General features: G+C 42.5%; 3 protein-coding genes across 5 annotated transcripts in view; 1 reads left to right on the top strand and 2 right to left on the bottom strand.

The window, feature by feature from the left end:
• LOC137334718 (apoptosis facilitator Bcl-2-like protein 14) overlaps positions 1 to 10,471 on the bottom strand; it is a 50,332-nt gene extending 39,861 nt beyond the window's left edge. For 2 of the 3 annotated variants that reach the window (XM_067999622.1, XM_067999624.1), the window contains exon 1: positions 6,923 to 9,333. The gene's annotated coding sequence lies outside the window, so the exon portion shown is untranslated. Of the gene's footprint in view, positions 1 to 6,922; positions 9,334 to 9,356 lie in introns of those variants that run through there. The other variant, XM_067999625.1, reaches the window with a different exon arrangement.
• Positions 5,667 to 23,187, top strand: LOC137334720 (BH3-interacting domain death agonist-like). Its single transcript, XM_067999627.1, has 5 exons — positions 5,667 to 6,259; positions 6,812 to 7,056; positions 11,588 to 11,724; positions 16,513 to 16,734; positions 22,563 to 23,187. The coding sequence occupies exons 2-5, from the start codon at positions 6,825 to 6,827 to the stop codon at positions 22,575 to 22,577; spliced, it is 606 nt and encodes a 201-aa protein (XP_067855728.1). The 5' UTR covers positions 5,667 to 6,259; positions 6,812 to 6,824; the 3' UTR covers positions 22,578 to 23,187.
• The window catches only part of bcl2l13 (BCL2 like 13), a 49,610-nt gene continuing 38,309 nt past the window's right edge, over positions 13,075 to 24,375 (bottom strand). The window contains exons 9-10 of the transcript XR_010966213.1: positions 16,058 to 16,109; positions 13,075 to 13,256 (exon numbers count right to left, since the gene is read on the bottom strand). The gene's annotated coding sequence lies outside the window, so the exon portion shown is untranslated. The remainder of the gene's footprint in view (positions 13,257 to 16,057; positions 16,110 to 24,375) is intronic.

The raw sequence follows: 24,375 nt of genomic DNA on the forward strand, positions 1-24,375 counted from the left end.
GTGCGGACACTGTAAATTTTCTATGATTCTGTGAAAACTTTGTGCCTTCAATCCACTCCCTCAGGTTTAGGATAGCCCTTTATTTAAGTATTTCCAGTTTAAATAACAGGAGCTTCCACAAAGTCGTGGGGAATCCCACTCCCACACTTCAAATCCTGGTATCTCGAGGACCAAGAATGGGCTTTTGAAGTGCAGGGGTGGGGGGATTCCCTTTATGGGCTTCATCATGCTATAGATTTGCATTGTTTGAGAAATGGGAAATATTTTTACCAGTAACGTTACTTGTTGGTTAGGCAGAAATACACAGCACATTTTTATGCTTTAGTTTTAAAACAGAATGCAACAGCACACTGTAGTTCCAGAAAACAAAAGTTTACAAACAATTTTGGAGTTTTATTACAAGCAGTTGTCATATGTTCCCCTGAATCAGCAAAACCTTTTACACTTTCCTCCTTGAAAATTATCTTCTTGTAACATATACAAAAGAAATACACAACTACTCCTACTTACTTTCTCAATCTGTGGTAGCATGAAAATTAATTTGTGCGCTTTATTCAAGGAGTCAGCAATAAACCGTCCTTTGCCAATTACAGAGGAAGTTCAAAAACACACATCCCTGAAGCCTCTGCTGTAGTTTTTTCCCGAGTTGTGTAGGTTAGTGAATAGGTGGAAATCCAACCATAGAATCATAGAAGTTTACAGCAAGGAAGGAGGCCATTCGGCCCATCGAGTCCGCGCCGGCTCTATGCATGAACAATCCATCTAGTCCCACTGCATCGCACTATCCCCATAGCGCTGCACATTTGTCATTTCAAGTACTTATCCAGTTCACTTTAGAAGGCCATGATTGAATCTGCCTCCACCACTCCCTCGGGCAGTGCATTCCAGATCCTAACCATTCGCTGTGTAAAAAAGTTTTTCCTCATGTCACCTTTGGTTCTTTTGCCAATCACCATAAATCCATGTCCTCTGGTTCTTGACTCTTCTGCCAATGGGAACAATTTCTCTCTATCTACTCTGTCTAGACCCTTCATGATTTTGAATACTTCTATCAAATCTCCTCTCAACCTTCTTTGTTCCGAGGAGAACAATCCCAGCTTCTTCAATCTATCCACATAATTTAAGTCCCTCATCCCTGGAATCATTCCAGTAAATCTCCTCTGCACCCTCTCTAAGTCCTTCACATCCTTCCTAATGTGTGGTGCCTGGAACTGGACACAATACTCCAGTTGTGGCCGAACCAGTGTTTTATAAAGGTCCATCATGACTTCCTTGCTTTTGTACTCTATGCCGCTATTTATAAAGCCCAGAACCTCGTATTTTTTTTAATTCGTTCATGGGATGTGGGTGTCGCTGGCGAAGCCAACATTTATTGCCCATCCCTAATTGCCCTTGAGAAGGTGGTGGTGAGCCGCCTTCTTGAACCACTGCAGTCCGTGTGGTGAAGGCCCTCACCAATCTACCTGTTGCAGATGCATCTGTCCATGACAGTATTGGTAGGATTGACCACCGCACAGTACTCGTGGATTTGAAGTCCTGTCTTTGCACTGAGGATACCATCCAACGTGTTGTGTGGCACTACCACCGTGCTAAATGGGATAGATTCAGAACACATCTAGCAGCTCAAAACTGGGCATCCATGAGGCGCTGTGGGCCATCAGCAGGAGCAGAATTGTATTCCAGCACAATCTGTAACCTCATGGCCTGGCATATTCCTCGCTCTCCCAATCTTGGCACAAGTCCCCAGATGTTAGTGAGGAAGACTTTGCAGGGTCGACTGGGCTTGGTTTGCCTTTGTCGTGTCCGGTGCCCAGTGGTCCGATGCCGGGTGGTCCGTCCGGTTTTATTCTTATTACGACTTTTGTTAGCGAGACTTTACAACTGAGTGGCTTGCTAGGCCATTTCAGAGGGCAATTAAGAATCAGCCACATTGCTGTGGGTCTGGAGTCATATATAGGCCAGGCCGGGTAAGGACGGCAGGTTTCATTCCCTAAAGAACATTAGTGAACCAGATGGGTTTTTACGACAATCCGGTAGTTTCATGGCCACCATTACTGATTCTAGTATTTTAATTCCAGATTTTATTTAATTAATTGAATTTAAATTCCCCGGCTGTCGTGGCAGGATTTGAACTCATGACTCATGCTTTTTTAACCGCTTTCTCAACCTGCCCTGCCACCTTCAACAATTTGTGCACATATACCCCCAGATCCCTCTGTTCCTCCACCCCTTTTAGAATTGTGCCCTCTAGTTTACATTGGCTTTCCTCATTTTTCCCAATGAAATGCATCACCTCGTATTTTTCCACGTTAAACTTCATCTGCCACGTGTCCGCCCATGCCACCAGCGTGTCTGTATCTTCTTGAAGTCTATCGCTATCCTCCTCACTGTTCACTACCCTTCCAAATGGCCTAGCAAGCCACTCAGTTGTAAAATCTCACTAAAAAAAAGTCGTAATAAGAATAAAACCGGACAGACCACCAGGCATCGGACCACTAGGCACCGGACACGACAAAGGCAAACCAAGCCCAGTCATCTGCAAATTTTAAAATTGTGCCCTGTACTCCCAAGTCCAGGTATACTTATAAGTGCTCCCTATGGGAAGGTCACCATTCAAAAATTAGGGATAGAGATCCGATCTCCCCCAGCTGACCCCCACCAATGATAACATTATTGTAGTCATCACAATGGCTCAGCCCAGTGAAGTGAGTGATTTTCTGCAGCACCTGCTGGTTGCAGAAGAATTCTAGTGAACTGGTACATGTTTATATATCTTTTATAAACATATAAATAGTAAAACGGTAGTCAAAGGAAGCATGGGACCAATGGAGATAATCTTATGGAGGCAGAGGGCATGGCTGAGGCATTAAATGAATACTTTGCATCTGTCTTCAGTAGAGAAGAGGATGCTGCCAATGTAGTAGTAAAGGTGGAGGTAGTAGCGATATTGGATAGGATAAAAATAGATAAAGAGGAGGTACATAAAAGATTGGCAGTACTCAAATAGAAAAGTCACCCAGTCCAAATAGGATGCATCCTAGGTTACTGAGGGAAGTAAGGGTGGAAATTACAGAGGCTTTGGCCACAATCTTCCAATCCTCCTTAGATATGAGGATTTTGCCAGAGGACTGGAGGATTGCAAATGTTACACCCCTGTTCAAAAAAGGGGAGAGGATAAACCCGGCAATTACAGGCCAGTCAGCCAAATGTCGGTGGTGGGGGAACTTTTGGAGACAATAACCCGGGACAAAATAAATTGGCACTTGGAAAAGTATGGGCTAGTAACAAAGTCAACACGGATTTGTTAAAGGAAAATCGTGTTTGACCAACTTGATTGAGTTCTTTGGATAACGGAAAGGGTTGATGAGGGTAGGGGGGATTGATGTGTAGACGGACTTTTAAAAGGCATTTGATAAAGTATAATAGACTTGTTAGCAAAATTAAAGCCCATGGTATTAAAGGGACAGTGGCAGCGTGGATAGAAAATTGGCTGGGGGACAGAAAGCAGAGAGTAGTAGTGAACGGTTGTTTTTCAGACTAGAGGGAAGTATACCCAGGGGTCAGTTTTAGGACCACTGGTCTTTTTGATATATATTAATGACCTGGACTTGGGTATAGAGGGTATAAATTCAAAGTTTGCAGATGACACGAAACTTGGAAATGTAGTAAACAATATGGAAGGATAGTAACAGCTTCAGAACTCATGAAATGGGCAGACACATGGCAAATGAAATTTAATGCAGAGAAGTTTGAAATGATGTATTTTGGTAGGAAGAATGAGGAGAAGCAATATAAACGAAATGGTATAATTTTAAAGGGGGTGCAGGAACAGAGACCTGGGAGTGCACATACACAAATCTTTGAAGGTGGCAGGACAAGTTGAGAAGGCTGTTAAAAAAGCATATGGGATCCTGGGCTTTATTAATAGAGGCATAGAGTGCAAAAGCAAGGAAGTTATGCTAAACCTTTATGAAATACTGGTAAGGCTTCAGCTGGAGTATTGTGTTCAATTCTGGGCACCACACTTTAGGAGGGCTGTGAAGGCCTTAGAGAGGGTCCAGAAGAGATTTACTAGAATGGTGCCAGGGATGAGGGACTTGTTATGTGGAGAGACTGGAGAAGCTGGGGTTGTTCTCCTTAGAACAGAGATGGTTAAGGGGAGATTTGATAGAGGTGTTCAAAATCATGAAGGGTTTAGATAGAGTAAATAAAGAGAAACTGTTCCCACTGGCGGAAGCGTTGAGAACCAGAGGACAGATTTAAGGTGGCTGGCAAAAGTTGTGGCCGAACCAGTGTTTTGTAAAGTCAACATAACTTCCTTGCTTTTGTACTCTATGCCTCTATTTATAAAGCCCAGGTTCCTATATGCTTTTGTAACATCTTTCTTAACCTGTCCTGCCACCTTCAAGAATTTGTGCACAGATACCCCCAGGTCTCTCTGTTCCTGCACCCCCTTTAGAATTGTACCATTTAGTTTATATTGCCTTGCCTCATGCTTCTAGCAAAAATATATCACTTTGCACTTCTCTGCCTTAAATTTCATGTGTCCACCCATTCCACCAGTCTATTACTATCCTCCTCACTGTTAACGAGACTTCCAAGTTTTGCGTCATCTGCAAATTTTGAAATAATCAACATAGCACTAACTACTTTTGGGGTGTCTGTTCAAAGAGGCTTTCAGATGCACGTCATGATCCCATGAGATCCAGTCAAAAGGTTTCTGTCTATCAGTTCAGATATGTGTATTTTTGCTTTTCTGTTCCTGTATACTAATCAAAAGAATTTCTGTAGAGATAATATCGTTTTCCTTTGGGTAGCTGTTTACAGTCTTTCAGAGATAGGGAGTGTCATCTCCATAGAAAATGTCTGAAACCCATTGCCCTATAGGGGAACAAGATACCTCAATTTAATCAAAAGCAATTTAATCATCTTCTCTTCCCCCCTTCCTCTTTCAGCATTCCAAAGTGACTGTTCCCTCCACGATACCCTGGTCCACTCTTCCACCATCCCTAACACCCGCTCCCTTTCCCACGGCACATTTCCGTGCAAGTGAAGGAGATGCAATACCTGCCCTTTACCTCCTCCCTTCCCACCATCTAGGGCCCCAAATACTCCTTCCAGGTGAAACAGCGATTTACTTGTACTTTCAATTTAGTATACTGTATTCGCTGCTCACGATGTGGTCTCCTCTACATTGGGGAGACCAAACGCAGACTGGGTGAACGCTTTGCTGAACACCTCCGTTCAGTCCGCAAGCATGACCCTGACCCTCCGGTCGCCTGCCATTTCAATTCTCCGTCTCACCCCCATTCTGACCTCAGCCTCCAACACTGTTCCAATGAAGCCCAACGAAAGCTCGAGGAACAGCAGCTCATCTTCCGATTAGGCACTTTACAACCTTCTGGACTCAACACTGATTTCGACAACTTCAGATCATAACCACTGCTCCCGTTTTTTCGGTCAGCGAGTGCTGGTAATGGTTCTGCTGCTGCCATTTACAGCTACTTCTGATCAATCTTTTGTTTCTTAACCTGTCCTATGACCACCTTCCTTGTCTTGCACCATCTTTTTTGTGCCTCTACCCTATCAGAGACCTCCCCCTTTCCCAAGTTCTGTACTTGCTCATAAACTTTAACTCTTTTAACATCCTCCAGTTGTGACGAACGGTCTTCGACCTGAAATGTTAACACTACCTTTCTCCACAGATGCTGCCTGACTTGCTGAGCTTCTCCAGCAATTTTTTGTGTTTATTTTATATTATATAAAAAGCAGTATTAGTTTAATTGGATATTTCGGAAACATGCTACCACTTGATCGGCCTCGTGGATACCAGCTTTCGGCTGAGTTAATATTTTCGGGGACAGCGCTAAGGAAAAAAGGCTGGTTAGCAAATCCTGGACTTTATCAGTGACGAGTTTTCGTTCCAAGTTACTCGGGCGCCTGTGTCACGGAAGAAGCAGAACAATCGGCGCCACGTTCCGTTCCTCTGTTGCAATCTCACCCCGCGAGCAGAGTCACGTGAGAAAATATTCCCAGGGACCTGGCTCCTGGCTCGCGTCGGCCACGATTGTTTCATTCGAACCTTTGCTGCTGATACACTTTGGCGCCAAGAGTCCGGGAGCGAGACGGCGGTCCCACTTCTGAAACCTCACAGGAAGAGGAAGGCGGTCACCAGCAGACAGGAAAGATTCCGTTTGAAAACTTCAGCTGTGCGAGGTTAAATTGACTCAAGGGGCATGCTTTAACTCTCTTGCATTATGTAAGTAAGTTTTAAAAAAAAATATAGCGGAAAGTTTCTGCATTAAAATTTCCCAGCAGCTGCATATATTGCGCTTTGCTTTGACGGATCAGATAAAGTAGCAACGACTAGACGGTCGACATTGTGCTCGGCGATCAGAGTAACAGAGCTGCTGTGTTTACCAACAGCTCGTTGTCGCTCAGTGTTGCAGTCACGTATTCGAGGATCTAATACGCCCTTTAATAAGGTTTAAATTCAGAAAATGCAGTCGTAAAATAACTTGCTTTGTAAATGGTGGGAATGTTTTTAGCTTTTTGGAAGAAACATAAAACACTTTCGGCTTCCGGTCAGTGCACTTCCTTATTATAAAAGAGCCAAGTTGTGTAGAGCACGTATGAGAGTTTGCTCATCTCTTCTGTATATTAGAATAATCATCACTAACTCTACTGTTATCTTGTATTGTAGGATAATTTACTCCAAAAAAAACTTCCCTGAACTAAGATGGAATTGTCGCGCCTAATTGGCCTTTTCGTGTACTAAAAAAATCCATGTTCTATATGTTTTAAATTGCAGCCGAAGGAACATTATGAACATGTCCCTGAACGCTGATACCAATTCGTTTGTCAAACAGACGCAATACATTTTGTTGAGATTTCTTCAGGAAAAGAAAGTTGAAAATCATACCTACAGGGAAGAAATTCAGAAACTTGAGCGAGAAGTTACAAAGGAATCCAGATTTGATGATGATATTCAGACAGATGGACATTGCTCTTCGGAATCTCTCTTTCGTACCTTTGGTGATTTAGAACGGGAAGAAGGTACTATATATTTTACATTTAATTGTAAATGTGATGTCAGGTATATCTAAAGTTACAAAGACATGGATCTCTAGGACCACAATTTTTAGAACAATATGTTGTAATTCAAAACGAATGATCCCACCGGTAATTAAATACACTGATTTTTCTCCCTTATTGTTTTCTAGTTGCCAATTTTGTTTGCTCCTCGATGGAGTTTAATTTTTGCTAGGCTGCAGTTCCGTGGGTGCTGGCTATCCTCCGGTACTTTGCCCAAGTAACTATTATTTACGCATGAAAGTTGATAAAGAATGTCAGCAGGCTATTCCACTGTAGGGGGAAATCACAGCTGACCCCAGTCCTGTCCACACATTTGCACTTCCAGTAAGGATGCTGGATAGCAATCAAGAATGGTATCTCCTGGCTAACTTGGGACTTTCCTGTTCTGTATGGCCCAGCCACTCATGAAATAATATTCCTCAGGCATCAGATGATCTGTTCACTGATTTTTGTACAAGCTGTAAGATGGAATGCCCCCTTTCCCTCTTAAAAAAAAGTCTACATTACTATTGGTAAGAAAAATGAATAAGGGTCCATTTCTTTAAAGAACGTGGATTTAAATAGCACTTTTCATGTCCACAGGACGTCTCAAAGTACTTTACAGCCAATGGATGAGATGTTAAAGTGAGGTCCTGAATGCATTCTCAGATGGATGTAAAATATCCCAGGTCATTGTTCAAAGAATAGCAGGCGAGTTCTCCTAGTGTCCTGGCCAACATTTATTTCTGAACCAACATCACTAAAATGAATTCTCCCCTCCATCAGGAACTCATCCAAATGGCCATTCTTCCTGTATGTGAGCCCAAACAATGTGTGTTGGCAAGCTAGTCCATCACAGGATGATCACAGTGGACTGCATCCTGTTCTCATCTGATTCTGCAGTTGATCTCAGTGGTCCCAAATTAGGGATTGGAAAATTAGCCAGGGTTTCTGCTACTGTATCCCAACTTGCACCAAGTCCAGTTCATCCATCACCCCTAGGCTCGCTGACTTACATTAGCTCCCAGTTCGGCAATGCCTCGATTTTAAAATTCTCATCCGTGCTTTCAAATCCCTCCTTGGCCTCGTCCCTCCCTTTCTCTGTAACCTCCTCCAGCCCTACAACCCTCCGAGATCTCAGCTCCTCCAATTCTGGCCTCTTGCGCTTTCCCGATTTTTATTGCTCCACCATTAGCGCTGTGCCTTCAGCTGCCTAGGCCCTAATCTCTGGAATTCCCTCCCTAACTCTCTCCACCTCTCTCTCCCCTCTATTAAGACACTCCTTAAAACCTACCTCTTTGACCAAGCTTTTGGTCATCTGTCCTAATTACTCCTTATGTGGCTTAGTGTCAAATTTTGTTTGATAATTCTAGGGATGAGGGACTATAGTTATGTGGATAGACTGGAAAAGATGGGGTTGTTCTCCTAGGAGCAGAAAAGGTTGAGGAGATTTGATAGAGGTATTCAAAATCATGAAGGGTCGAGACAGAGTAGAGAGAGAGAGAGAAATTGGCAGAAGGGTCAAGAACCAGAGGACATGGATTTAAGGTGATTGGCAAAAGAACCAAAAGGTGACATGAGGAAAAACTTTTTTACACAGCGAGTGGTTAGGATCTGGAATGCACTGCCCGAGGGGGTGGTGGAGGCAGATTCAATTATGGCCTTCAAAAGGGAACTGCATAAGTACTTGAAAGGAAAAAATTTGCAGGGCTACGGGGATAGGGCGGAGGAGCTGGACTAGCTGTTGCATTGAACCAGTGCGGACTTGAAAGGCCGAAGGGCCCTTTCCGTGCTGTAACCTTTCTATGATTCTATAACGCACCGGTGAAGCAGCTTGGGACTGATTTTCCTATGCTGATTGGCTGGAGAGTCTAGAACTAGGGGGTCATAGTCTCAAGATAAAGGGTCGGCCATTTAGGATCGAGATGAGGAAAAATTTCTTCAGAGTTGTGAATCTTTGGAATTCTCTACCCCAAGGGGCTATGAATGCTCAACCATTGAGCATATTCAAGACAGAGATCGATGGATATTTGGACACTAAGGGAATCAAGGGATATGGGGATAGAGCGGGAAAGTGGAGTTGAAATAGAAGATCAGCCATGATTTTATTGAATGGTGGAGCAGGCTTGAGGGGCCGTATGGCCTACTCCTGCTCCTACTTATGTTCTTACAGGCATTATATAAATGCAAGTTATTGTTTTCTATTTAGATAGTCCTACTGGAAGTGCATGTGTTTTGATGTCAGAGAAGACAAGATTGGACTCAGCTGTGATTTCACCTACCTCCCCTTTTATTGCAAAGCATTTAGTTTTTCTTCTTTGATAATGCTCTCCTCTCTTGATTTTCTTGTTTTCATTATTCTACAACGTATTCATGAGTTGATTGTGGCCAGTGCTTCTATATATTCCCGATAACAGAAAATAAGTTTACAGATCTGATTGGTACCTGATGTTCCAGCAGTACTTTGGTGGAGCACAAAACGAGGGTAGATGGAGGAAGTAGCAAGAGATATCAATAATTAGAGAGTAATAATACTAACAGTTTTCTATTTTTATAGTTTCTAATTGATTTAAGTATAAACGACAATATTGAATGTAGCCTAACGACAACAGTCAAGACCAAGAATCTAGAGCGGCCAGTTACTAGGTAACAAATTAAGCTCTTTTCTCACGTCTGCCATTTGGAATTAAACACCCCCACCCAAGATTATTTTCTCTCCTGACTTATGCTGGGATACATTAAACAGTCCTCCACTACTGTGGACAAATAACCATTTTCATAAACTAGACAGGCCGTATGTGGTGTAATCTTTTTTCTAAAAAAAATGTCCATATCGTCAATTGTTTTAGTGCTCCTTTGTCGTATGTCAAAATGATCCCTGGTGATTTGACTGGGGACGGATCACAACTGAGCCTGATGCGATTTTAAAAAAAATCCTCTTAAAACCAATAAATCCTCAGGTTAGATAGTATTTATCCCAGAGCATTGAGACAATATTAGGAAAGAGATTTGTGAGGCATCGATAATCATTAGGAGGGAGTCAATGAATACTGGGGAAATACCAGTAGATTGGAAACAGGCTAATGTGATGCTCATGTTTAGAAAGACTGACTAAACATACACAGGCAGCCACAGACTCATTCGTCTTACTTTAGTTCAGTAAAATGGGGTAAGTAAAATTCATTAAGATGGGATCAGGAGCATATTTAAGGATCATCTGTACAGCAACCTAGTAAACTGCACTCAGATTTATTTGAGGAAGTGACACTTTGATATTGTGTACTTAGCCTTCCAAAAGGCATTTGATAAAGATACAGATGAAAGCCTACTACTTAAGCTCAAGGGTGTAGGGATTCAGGGTAAAACTTGATAATGGCTAAGAAATTGGCTGAACGATAGAAAATGACGGTTAGAATTAATGGGGCGGGGGTGGGTGGTAGTACTGAGTGAAATTTGCCAGGGTTCGCTTATAGGACCACCACTATTTCTAATTTACATCAATGACTTGGACTCAGAAGCTCAATGCTATTTGGTCAATTTGCAGATAACACTAGACTAGGAGGGACAGTGGAATCAAAGGAGAAACTCAAAAAATTACAGAATGCGTTAAACAAAATGTGGGACAAATGAAAGTATTGCATGTAGGAAGGAAAGGGGTTTGTAGATCTGATAGGTACCTGATGTTCCAGCAGTACTCTTGGACATGGGTGACATATATACTCCTTGAAAATAGCAAAGGATGGAGTGAAGAGACCTAGTAAACTCTACACTTAACATGTCCAGCCACTATAGAGCAGGAATCAACAAAGCCAATAAAATGTTGAATTACATGACTTGTATCCTATGGTTTTAGCTAAGGGAAGTAGTGATCAAACTGTACAATGCTCTGGTCAGATCATACCTTGATTGCCGCATCCTGTTCTGGTTGCCAAGAAACAAGGGAGATATTCAGCAGTGTAGAAAAGAGACATGATGCTGAGCCCTTTTTTGGGTCATATATTCGAGGAAAGACTGGTGAAATTGGGGCTTTTCATCCTTGAAAGGAGGCATTTGAGAGATGATTGTGTCGATATAATAAAGAAGACAGTTAAGGGAATTTAAAAGGTTTACTTTAAATTAAACTGGGAGTAGGACAAGGAGACACATTCATAATAGTAAAAGGTAAATTTAGGACCGGTATCAGGAAGTTCTTTGCAAAAACTACTTCTGGACAGAGTCATGATGACAAAAACCCTGGAATCATTTAAGAAACAATTTGATAAAGCAATGGGGTATTGTACGGTTGTTCTGGATGGGTGAATTAAGATGGGCCGAATGGCTTTCCTCATCCGTAATTATCTTACCATCTTAACCATGACATTTTCTTATTTTCAATAAAACAATCATCAGTGCATAAGTGCCCTAAAAACCTGTGAGAACCTATCATATGATGTATTTTTTTTTATTTACACTTTTTGATATTCAGATGTTAGGGAATTTATTTTTAACTCAGCTACTGTCACTTTGTTTTCAGTAAATCCTGACGCTGAAGAATTGTACAGAGAAATAGGCGCACGTTTGGCTCAGATGGGAGATGGGCTGGATCAAAGTATTAATCGTGACTTGGTTGAAGAATTTATCCGTGAGAATGAAAGGATTCATCCCCAAGAGGTGATCTACCATAATCTATTTACTGAATTTTTATAAAAATACAGTTGCCATCTGTGTTTTTATGGGCACCAGAGTAAATATTGTATGTTTCAAGAACAGTAGGTTAGTGATCCTTGCCTTAAGCTCTCCACTTCTCAGGATACTTCTGCAATTGTCGACTTGCTTAACCGATCCTTTGCTTCTATCTTCGATACTCTTGTTCCCAGTCAAACCATCACTGTCATTCCCCCAGTGCAGCCCCTAACTTTGAGTTTGAAGGGTGCAAACTTGAGTATATCTAGCACACACCCAGCTTAGCCATTAATTGCCAGATGACTTGACCACATCAAGCGTTACCTTCTTCTGCCATAACTGTCCACTACTCCGGGATCATCCTGGAGGACAAGGACAGCCACAGGCTCCTTTTTTTTTGTACAACCAGCCCTTTCTCTTGCCCTCTCCACCTTCCCCTCAAACAAAAAGTGCAAGGAACTCATGGATTTCTTCTTCATTAAGATCATGACCAGCCATGAAGCTCCCTCTGCTGCATACTCCCTTTACTTTGCATCCCTCAACCACTTTATCCCTGATTCATCATCTCTTTGCAGTTTCTCCCCTTCCCTGCCCTCTTCAAGCTCATCTCATCCATAAGTGATTTAAATATGAGGAAGAGAATTTTAAATTTGATGAGTTGGGGGATGCATTGCCAATTTAGGTCAGTGAGGATGGGAGTGATGAGAGAATGGGACAGGATAAAGCAGCAGAGATTTGGCCTCACTCTATCCTATATCCACCACCCCCTCCAGCCCTATATTCCCCCACTCCTCCTCCCTCCACAAACTCTCTGTTGCTCTGACTATGGCTCTGCATGTCCCTATTCATCCCACCATTTGCAGAAGAGTCTTCAGGTGATTTGATCCTACTCTCGAATTCCCTACCTAAACTTTTCTTCTCTCTCTCATTCATTCGATCCCTCCCCTCCCTTCATTAAGATCTCAATCTCTTTACCAAGCTTTTGGTCACTTTTCCTAAACTCGGCATCTGTGAAGTGCCTTTGGATTTAGGTGGAAGTTATAATGCACAGGACCCAAAAGCTCTACTATCTGTTGATAATGTGTCTTGCCCATATGCCAAATGTGGATTTAATTATATGTAGTTTGAAGTATGTTTTCAACAGATTATAGGAACAGAAAGAGTAGTAAGAAAGTATTGGCAGGGTAAAAATACAAAAAAAAAGCTTGATCTTGAATGGAAAAGTGTGCATATGGTAAGACTAAAACAATTTATGTAGTTCAAAGCTTAACTTGTATGTCTCAAATCATAAAAAAGGAACAGAAATTGATTCATAAAATAAAAATGACTGAGCAAGTATTATACTTTGCAGTGAATCTATTTAATTAATACTGAGTAAAGTAATCTGGCAGCATCTTTACATGTAGGAAGAAATGTGGCTATAATTTGAAACACACAGTGTTGGGAGATATCGGTTCTGTGTGTTTCTCTAATTCCTTCAAACCAGTACTGGAAATGTTACTTAAACGTCAGTGTTTCACCTGCAAAGGAAATAATATGCTCTTAAATTAAAAAGCATATTCTCAGTCACTCCTAGTCGTATTTAAATGCATGGAGGCACAAGTTTTGTTTTGACTAAACAGAATTTCAGTGTGAAACCACCAGCTGTGTGCTTTCCCTTTTTCAAAAGATTACACACAGCAGATGGTTTTACACAGCAGTGCCATCCAAATCTCATGTCTGAAAGTTTCATGATGTGATTTAGTACCTGAAAACTGTATAATGGATAATCCTTAACATGTTAAATTGTAAGTTGTATATTAAATTTCACAGTTGGATATTTATTTATTACACTGCTAATTCCTACATGGACACGATGTGTTCTCATACAAATGTAACACTGCATTTGTATGTAATGGAAAATTAAGGCATGTGTGTGTGAAGGGCAGAGGGGGAGGAATTTCTGAAACGTACACAAGGGAACTTTGTGTGTTTCCAGCCCAACGAGGAAGGAAGCAGTGTTGGATCTAGTTCTGGGGAAAGAAGTGGGGCAAGTGGGGCAAGTGGAGCATGTTTCAGTGGGGGAACATTTGGGGAACAGTGATCACAATATTAAGTTTAGAATAGTTATGGAAAAGGATAAGGAACATTCAAGCATAAAAATACTCAACTGGAGGAGGGCTAATTTCAGTGAGTGAAAAAGGATCTTGCCCTGGTGGACTGGAATGAAAAATTGGTAGGCAGAACAGTAAATGAACAATGGGAGACCTTCAAGGATGATATGGTTCGGGTACAGAGTAGACATAATACCATGACAGGGAAAGGAAGGACATCCAAAGCAAGAGCTTCCTGGATGACTAAAGATACAGATTAAAGTGAAACAGAAAAAAAAGAGGCTCATGACAAATGTAAGGTTCACAATACCGTAGAGAATCAAGCTAAATATAGAAAATACAGAGATGATCTAAAAAAGGGAATAAGAGGGGCAAAGAGAGTATGAGATTAGATTAGTGGCTAACAAAAGGGAACCCAAAAGTCTTTTTATAAACATATAAATAGTAAAAGGGCAGTCAAAGGAAGGGTGGGGCCAATTAGGGGCAAAAAAGATCATCTTATGGAGGCAGAGGGTATGGCTGAGGTACTAAGTGAATATTTCACATCAGTCTTCACTAAAGAGGATGCTACCATTGTAGCAGTAAAGGAGGAAGCAGTAGTGAAATCAGATAGGATAAAAAGATAAAGGAGGTACTTAAAGGGTTGGCTGTACTTAATAGAAAAAAGTCACCTGGTCCAGATGGGATGCATCCTAGGCTATGGAGGGAAGGAAGGGTAAAAATTGCAGAGGCTCTAGCCACAATCTTCCAATCCTCCTTAGATATGGGGGCAGTGTCAGAGGACTGGAAGATTGCAAATGTTATACCCCTATTCAAAAAAAGGGAGGGGGAATAAACCCAGCAATTATAGGCCGGGTCAGCCTAATGTTGGCGGTGGGGAAACAGAGACAATAATAGAGGGCAAAATGAATTGGCACTTGGGAAAGTATGGGCTAATAAATGAAAGTCAGCACAGATTTGTTAAAGGAAAATTGTATTTGACTAACTTGATAGAGTTCTTTGATGAAGTAACAGAGAGGGTTGATGAGGGTAGTGCGGTTGATGTGTATATGGACTTTCAAAATGCATTTGATAAATTACCGTACAATAGACTTGTAAGCAAAATTAAAGTCCATGGAGTTAAAGGGACAGTGGCAGCATGGATACAAAATTGGCTAAGGGACAGAAAGCAGAGTGCAGTGGTGAATAGTTGTTTCTCAGACTGGAGGGAAGTATACAGTGGTGTTCCCCAGGGGTCGTTATTAGGACCTTTGCTCTTTGATAATCTGGACTTGGGTATAGAGGGTTTAAGTATAGTATGCAGATGACATGAAGCTCGGAAATACAGTAAACAACATGGAGGATAGTAACAGACTTCAGGGAGGAAATAGATATACTGGTGAAATGGGCAGACACATGGTAGATGAAATTTAATGCCGAGAAGTATGAAGTGATACATTTTGATAGGAAGAATGAGAGGCAATATAAACTAAATGGTATAATTTTAAAGGGGGTGCAGGAACAGAGAGATCTGGGTGTGTATGTACACAATTCTTTGAAGGTAGCAGGACAAGTTGAGAATGTTGTTTAAAAAAAGCATATGGGATCCTGGGCTTTACTAATACAGGCAGAGAGTACCAAAGCAAGGAAGTGGTGCTAAACCTTTATAAAACACTGGTTAAGCCTCAGCTGGAGTATTGTGTTCAATTCTGGGTACCACACTTTAGGAAGGATGTCAAATCCATAGAGGGTGCAGATAGAGATTTACTAGAATGGTGCCAGAGATGTGGGGCTTCAGTTATGTGGATGGACTGGAGAAGCTGGTTTGTTCTTCTTACAGCATAGAAGGTTAAGAGGAGATTTGATAGGAGGTGTTCAAAATTGTGATTGGTCTTGATAGAGTAAATAAGGAGAAACTGTTTCCAGTGGCAGAAGGGTTGGTAACCAGAGGACACAGATTTAAGGTGATTGGCAAAAGAACCAGAGATGATATGAGGAAGCATGTATATTTTTAAAAACACAGAATTGTAATGATCTGCATTGTGCTGCCTGAAAGGGTGGGGGGGGGGTGGGGGGGATGTGGTAGCAGATTCAATAATAACAACATTCAAAAAGGGAACTGAATAGCTCTTTCAGAGCCGGCACAGGCACGATGGGCCAAATGGCCGCCTCCTGTGCTGTAATATACTATGATATGAAAAACAGACTTAAGCTATCAACATTATTAGAGAATGAGTTTAAAATACTACCCGCTTGTTTCCAGAGGCTGAGATATATTTCCATTTTTTCCCCCTTTGCTTTCTGCAAAAAACAAATAAGATTATAGTCATAGAAATGTGACTGTGAAATGGAAAACGCACAAGACCTGCTCTCTGAATTGGCATTTTCAATTCTGATAATAGTGAGATAACAATTCGAAATAGCAAACTGAAACAGCCTGAAGAAACCAAGCTTAAACAACACTGGAGATGCTGAGTTCTATTCCTTGTTTTGATGAGGTTTACTCTTCAGTTCAACTTGTGTTGGGTGCAGAGTAGCCACAAATTCATTTTAATTCCATTTTAGTAATTTATGTGTTTAACACAGATTGTTGGCGTAAAATTTTATAAATTGAGCCTATAAAACTAGTATCCACTAACTGCATGTAAATCTAGTCAGAATAATTACCATCTAAATTTGATTTCTCTTTTTTGAATAAAACCAGGATGGAACCACTATTATGTCTTCCATGGTTACCTGTTTGATCAATCAAAGAATTATTGTTACTCAAGATATGACCCAGGAGAACATCGCTCTGCTACTGGCACTGATGCTGTTCAAGAAAACCGTTTTAGAGCAACCTCAATTACTTCCACGCATCTTCAGAACCACTGTACAGTATATAAACAGTTGCCTCCGAAATTATATTCAGAATAGAGGAGGATGGGTAGGTTTCTTACTTTAAAAAATGTGAGGTATCAGCTACAACATGAATGGATGTCACAAAACTGTTTTAAAAATTGTTTTTTTTAAAAAAAATTCAGTAAAATAACACTGCACTCTTTTTAAACATACAATATCATGCACTTGTATAGGCTGCAACATAATGCAAGAACAAAGGACCAAATGGGTCAAAAAAAAACTTTAACTGATTCTGGCAGCTACACTAGATTATCAGATTTGAAATTAGTAGCCATAGCATTTTTAACTGGGATGTTTGGGGGAAAGAGAGGAAGAGCTAGTGTTTTGTGCTTCTTAAATCTGCATTACGCAAAGCTAAACTAATAAAGTGCCTTTGAAGGCATCCGTGGCTGGGCTGTCCTGTCGGCACAAACAGGATGTAGATAGGGTGAAATCAGCTTGCAGCATAAGACAAACCAATGTCTAGGTTCGGAGACAATTTTGGAGAATGCGCAAGTCCAGGAGCTGTTTTGTGGAGCAGAACATCATTGGTAGTACTGTTGCAGGTTGTCCAGTGGAAAATGGTGAGCTGGAGAGCCCAAGAGCTGGCATGGGTTAATCCAGGGGGTCCAGCAGAGGTAAGTTGTGCCCTCGGTGATTAGTAGAGCACATCACCGGATCCAGTATTCCAGCAGAGGAGCAAGGAGTAGAGAGAGTGAAACTGAATGGCAGAGAGCAGTAAAGCCCAGGGATAGTGAAAGGTAAATCCACAGGATCAATGCAGATGAGGGAGCTGGTCTGAGAAACAGCTGTAGGGAGGAGAGGAGCACACAAGATCTGGAGCTTGAGGAACAAGGGAAGTGAACAGTCCAGCGAAGGGTGACTAGAAGTTCTGGAGGATGAGTGTAGTCAGCGGTCACGGAAAGCAAGTGGGAAGGGACAAAGCAAAGATAATTCAGAACAGAATCCAAAGCAATTCAGAGCTAGCTCAGCATAGAGTGGAACAGAAAACTGAGGATGCAGGAGCAGGCCAGATACCAGAAGAGGCAGCCCAGCAGAGAATACAGTATCTATCGAAAGCAGCAGCAACGATGTTGGAGGTAACTTTAAGGTCCAGAAGCCAGCGGAGAAAGACTTCGACCCAGGAGAAAGTGGATTTCTGCCCAGGACTCGCACAGCAGCCATGTAATGCTAAGTGGTGCATTGAAGTACAGTCAAAAGCTCAGCAGGTAACAGCAGCAGGGAGGGGGGGGGGGGGGCGCTTGAACGATTGAGTAGCAGTGCAGTCACAGCAACTGAATCTTAGTGCAGTCCAGCAGAGTAGCATAATCTTAATGACAGGAATCCAGGAAGTCAATTTTGACCAAACCCATCCACTGAAGAGAGAACAATAAAAAAACAGAAGCAGGTTCAGGGGATGGGCACTGCAACGTGTTCTATACTTGTAGTTAAAGGGCACAGTAATATAAAAAGGTAAATCTTTAGGCCAATTCCGTACCGCATTTCTTTTTTGTTGGTACTTAGGTTCTCAGGAGCCTTTGTGCCAAATGTCTGCTGTTTCCTGTATCCCCACCAGCATCATTACTGTCACCAATGGGTTTCCTAACATGAATCCTCCCCATCTAAGTTTTTTGGACAGAGGAGGACCAACGGAAGGAGGTCAGGTAGTCAAGCAGCACAAGAGGTGCTCTGTGCTCACCTGCTGTAACTGCACACCAGCAGCTGCAGCCAGAAGTGTATGTACCTTGCTTAGGTAGGCTCCTATTCCTAAAGGGAAGGGTTATGATGACAGAACCAGTAATGATGTGAATGCTTGACTGACTAATGCTGATGGTTCCTTGAAAGTACCCCACTTAATATATAATGCTTTAAGTGCTACTGCATGAAATACCAGGGTGATCAGTCAATGAGGTCAGCAGCCATATCTGTAGGAATTATTGCATGTACTTGGCAAGAAATGTGGGGAACTGTTTTTACAGGCTCCAGGCCAGAAGAGATATGTCATCTGCTGCAATCATACCTGCTGCTACTTTGCATTAGAGGACTGGCACAGCCAGTGATGGTAATGGTCAGCTAAGGCCTCAAACCTGCCTTCACAACATTGCAGCATGCCTGGAAGGAGAAGTTATGGGGGATGGTGGTGCAGAATGACAAACAGCTTCATTTCAGCCATCAAGCAGGGGCTGGGTGCTGGGCACTGGGCTGTATGCTACTTGCCTGCAGATCCATACCTCCACATTGGCTTTACTTTCCTTCATTGTTTTGTTACTTAGTTGGCAAAGAAAGAACTTGCTTTTAGATAGTGTCTTTCCTGTCCTCAGGTTATCCCAAAGCACTTTTTAAAATTTGTTTATGGGATGTGGGCGTCACTGGCAAGGCCAGCATTTATTGCCCTTGAGAAGGTGGTGGTGAGCCGCCTTCTTGAACCGCTGCAGTCCGTGTGGTGAAGGATCTCCCACAGTGCTGTTAGGTAGAGTTCCAGGATTTTGAATCAGCAACGATGAAGGGATGAGTGAGTGACTTGGAGGGGAACGTGCAGGTGGTGGTGTTCTGATGTGCCTGCTGCCTGTGTCCTTCTAGGTGGTAGAGGTCACGGGTTTGGGAGGTGCAGTCGAAGAAGCCTTGGTGAGTTACTGCAGTGCATCCTGTAGATGGTACACACTGCAGCCGTGGTGCGCCGGTGGTGAAGGGAGTGAATGTTTAGGGTGGTGGATGGGGTGCCAATCAAGCGGGCTGCTTTGTCCTGGATGGTGTTGAGCTTCTTGAGCGTTGTTGGAGCTGCACTAATCCAGGCAAGTGGAGAGTATTGTAGATAGTGGAAAGGCTTTGGGGAGTAAGGTGAGTCACTCACTGCAGAATACCCAGCCTCTGACCTGCTCTTGTAGCCACAGTATTTATGTGGCTGGTCCAGTTAAGTTTCTGGTCAATGGTGACACCCCCCCCGATGTTGATGGTGGGGGATTCGGCAATGGTAATGCCACTGAATGTCAAGAGAAGGTGGTTAGACTCTCTTGTTGGAGATGGTCATTGCCTGGCACAAATGTTACTTGCCACGTATGAGCCCAAGCCTGGATGTTGTCCAGGTCTTGCTGCATACGGGCACGGACTGCTTCATTATCTGAGGAGTTGCGAATGGAACTGAACACTATGCAATCAGCGAACATCCCCATTTCTGACCTTATGATAGAGGGAAGGTCATTGATGAAGCAGCTGAAGATGGTTGGGCCAAGGACACTGCCTTGAGGAACTCCTGCAGCAATGTCCTGGGGCTGAGATGATTGGCTTCCAACAACCACTACTATCTTCCTTTGTGCTAGGTATGACTCCAGCCACTGGAGAGTTTTCCCCAATTCCCAATGACTTCAATTTTACTATGGCTCCTTGGTGCCACACTTTGTCAAATGCTGCCTTGATGTCAAGGGCAGTTACTCTCACCTCACCTCTGGAATTCAGCTCTTTTGTCCATGTTTGGGCCAAGGATGTAATGAGGTCTGGAGCAGAGCGATCCTGTGGAACTCAAATTGAGCAGGTTATTGGTGAGTAAGTGCCGCTTGATAGTACTGTTGACGACACCTTCCATCACTTTGCTGATGATTGAGAGTAGACTGATGGGGCGGTAATTGGCCGGATTGGATTTGTCCTGCTTTTTGTGGACAGAACATACATGAGCAATTTTCCACATTGTCTGGTAGATGCCAGTGTTGTAGCTGTATTGGAACAGTTTGGCTAAAGGCACGGCTAGTTCTGGAGCACAAGTCTTCAGCACTACAGCCGGGATGTTGTCGGGGCCCATAGCCTTTGTTGTATCCAGTGCACTCAGCCATTTGTTGATATCACATGGAGTGAATCGAATTGGCTGCAGACTGGCTTCTGTGATGGTGGAGGAAGAGGCAGAGGTGGATCATCCACTCGGCACTTCTGGCTGAAGATGGTTACAAATGCTTCAGCCTTGTCTTTTGCACTCACGTGCTGGACTGTGCCATCATTGAGGACGGGGATGTTCACAGAGCCTCCTCCTCCAGTTAGTTGTTTAATTGTCCACCACCATTCATGACTGGATGTGGTAGGACTGCAGAGCTTTGATCTGATCCGTTGGTTGTGGAATCGCTTAGCTCTGGCATGTTGCTTCTGCTGTTTAGCATGCATGTAATCCTGTGTTGTAGCTTCACTCAGTTGGCACCTCATTTTTAAGTACACCTGGTGCTGCTCCTGGCATGCTCTTCTACACTCCTCATTGAACCAGGGTTGATCCCCTGGCTTGTTGGTAATGGTGGAGTGTGGAATAACCAGGCCATGAGGTTATAGATGGTGCTGGAATACAATTCTGCTGCTGCTGATGGCGCCTCATGGATGCCCAGTTTTGAGCTGCTAGATCTGTGCTGAATCTATCCCATTTAGCACGGGACGTTGGATGGTGTCCTCAGTGTGAAGACGGGACTTAGTCGTCACAAGGTGCAGTGGTCACTCCTACCAATACTGTCATGGACAGATGCATCTGCGACAGTTAGATTGGTGAGGACGAGGTCAAGTTGGTTTTTCCCTCACCACTTGCTGCAGGCTCAGTCTGGCAGCTATGTCCTTCAGGACTCGGCCAGCTTGGTCAGTAGTGGTGCTACCGAGCCACTCTTGGTGATGGACATTGAAGTCCCCCACCCAGAGTACATTCTGTGCCCTTGCTACCCTCAGTACTTCCTCCAAGTGGTGTTCAACATGGAGGAGGACTGATTCATCAGCTGAGGGAGGGCGGTAGGTGGTAATCAGCAGAAGGTTTCCTTGCCCATGTTTGACCTGATACCATGAGATTTCATGGAGTCGAGAGTCAATGTTGAGGACGCCCAGGGACGCTCCCTCCTGACTGTGTATCACCGTACCACCACCTCTCTACCGCCAATTAACTACTTTTGAAGTGTAGTCACAGATGTAGGGAAACGCAGCAGCCAATTTACACACAGCAAGGTTGCTCAAATGTGATAAATGATGACCGAATAATCTGTTTAGTGGTACTGGTTGAAGGAAAAAATGTTGGCCAGGAAACCAGGAGAACTCCCCAACTCTTCCTCGAATAGTGCCGTTGCATGTTTTATGGCCATCCTGGTCGAAAAGATGCAACCGCCGACACTGCAGCGCTCCCTCAGTATTACACTGAAACGATAACCTATAATGTGCCTCTCTCTGGATTGGGGCTTGAACCCACAACCTTGTAGCTCAGGAGGAGAGATTCCTACCACTGAGCCAAGACTAACAATGAGTTGGAATGACTTTTGAGCTTTTCTAAAAGGCTTGCAAGAATTTTTATCCCGCTATTGTGCCACTTTATAATTGTCCTCATTCCTTTTAAATATGTCACCAACACACAACTCAACAGTCTTGTCACTAGGTCATCTCCCTGCACCTGTTGAAATCTGTACATAGAGCTATGACTAACTACCAAGCTGACCCTAGAAAATCATTTATTAGCCAATTACCCTTCTGGTTAAATTTCACTAGTTCCTAATCATTCAGAACTGAATCATAAGAAATAGGAGCAGGAGTAGGCCATACAGCCCCTCGAGCCTGCTCTCAGCCTGAGAGAATCATCTCTCCTATCCCCCTCCAAAACAGGTGTTGGAATATTACTGTTCTGCCACGTTCCTTTCTGTCACAAAGGATTAGATTCCTACCCAGATTCTTATGCTTTACACTCAGCTCAGCTGTTAACGAGCCATACAAAATGGCTGATAGAAAATTCTATCACTGCTATGGCTGAAATGTTCAGATTGTAGATAACCACCATTAACAACTATTGTGTTAAAATAAATCTCCTTTGTAGCTGTTCATACTGTTAAAGCATCACAAATGTCTTAAGCCTAATCCTCGTGTTTCTTTTCTTCACAGCAAAACATACGTTAAAACCACAAGTGAGCAACAGAATTTCCTTCGATTCGGTTTTATTTACCTCATTTGATTTTTAGTGTTGTAAAACTTGGTTACATTGAAACAATACCACGTACCAAAATTTAAAATTGAGCCTTTTCAATTCCTTTGCATTACAATATGAAATTACTGAACTCTGGCAAGTACCAGCAGCCTAACTGAAAATTGAACAGATTTAAAATCATTAAATTAGACTGGAAAGGATGCATGTAGGTGTAACTGTCTGTAGTTTATGGGCCACAATTTATTGTTTTTTTTAAAAGTGCATCTCTGTTCTAAAAAAAAACTAATTTGCATTAATGCACATTTTTTTTGGTGACAGCAATTTCTAAATTCACACCATTGTGAACCGATTACAAAGCATGTTAAGATGCTACAAAAAAAGTTACCTGCCAAGTTAACAGGATATGTTGCCAGGGTGTTGTTGATATCCATTTAAATTGTTAACATTTCATTGTTCACAACTGATTTTGCTGTGTAGCTTTTGAATTTATAGTTTACATGTTATAAGAAAAGTGTTAAGACAAGCCAAATGGTGTAAGTGAGTTACTTGTGACTTTTATAATAAATATGTATATTACTTTCATGGTCTGATTCTTCAGTGCTGATTTTAAGAACGATTAAGAAAAATTTACAAAGCCCTCCCCACCCCCCCACTACTCTTTATAAAAAGAAAAAACAATTTTATATCCTCTAAGGGACAAAGGTGGAGTTTAATTTTCCTCAATGAAAAACCCCTACTACCTCACTGATGCCGTAAAGACTTGCATTTATATAGTATCTTTCTCAACCTCAGGACACCCCAAAGTGCTTTACAGCCATGAAGTAGTTTTTTGAAGTATAGTCACAGTTGTAATGTAGGAACTGAGTTTATCTGAATGTCTGAGCAACACACCACGAAGATTTGATGCCAAATTACAGAAAGTTATGGAGGCAAGCTTGGTGGTGAAGGCGAGCTGGAGTTGGGTGTTGTCAGTATGTGTATATGTATGTACACTAGAAAGTGACTCCATGCCTATGGATAATGGCACCAAGGGGTAAAATGTAAATGACGAAAAGGGATGGAACCTTGGGGGATGGGGGGGTACTCTGGAGAAACCTTGTGCCGGCTACATTAGGACAAGGAGGAGAGGAATGATTCAAGGATGGAGTGCTCAGTCATGTCAAGTGCTACAGCCAGATCAAGGTGAGATAAATACACCATTTGTGATTGTGACAAAGGGTGCCATTGGTGTTGTTGACCAAGGTGGATTCTACTGTGGGTAGGGTGGAAGCCATACTGAAGGGATTTAAGAAAAACAGGAATCATTGTAAAAGAACATTGCAGTGGAGTGCATGTGAGGGACCACAAATTTATGCTTCACTCAAGTGAACTATTAGTTCTACTTTTTAAACTTACAGCTTCTAGGGTAAAGTTCTCTTCACTGGCCTAACCTTGAGACTGGAGTGGTAATTCATACACACCTAGGCTATTTATTGACAATGGCAGTACTCCCATCAGAGTCCAGATATTACAACACAAAAAGCACAATGGATTAAGAATGAGGGAGCAGTGGAGCATGCTAACTAGCAGAAATGCTTTAGGTCAGATGAGCTATTTTATCTCCATCCCAGAGCTGACTAGCTGCAAAATGACTAAAGTATTAAAATCTCAGCCCCAAATTCTAACTGCTTTCTCTCCCCATCTCTTCTGAAGACATGGATTCCCACTGAGTAGCATTCCATGGATATTGATTACCCTCCCATACATCACTCCAATGTCCATTCTCCACGT

Source organism: Heptranchias perlo, chromosome 18 (genome assembly GCF_035084215.1).
Source record: "Heptranchias perlo isolate sHepPer1 chromosome 18, sHepPer1.hap1, whole genome shotgun sequence".
Lineage (NCBI taxonomy): Eukaryota > Metazoa > Chordata > Chondrichthyes > Hexanchiformes > Hexanchidae > Heptranchias > Heptranchias perlo.

Bases quoted from the DNA above. Each gene is read 5' to 3' on its own strand.
- LOC137334720 (XM_067999627.1), top strand. From the start codon at position 6,825: ATGAACATGTCCCTGAACGCTGATACCAATTCGTTTGTCAAACAGACG. The intron at 7,057-11,587 runs GTACTATATATT...CTTTGTTTTCAG, and splicing joins TGATTTAGAACGGGAAGAAG to TAAATCCTGACGCTGAAGAA. The intron at 11,725-16,512 runs GTGATCTACCAT...GAATAAAACCAG, and splicing joins AAAGGATTCATCCCCAAGAG to GATGGAACCACTATTATGTC.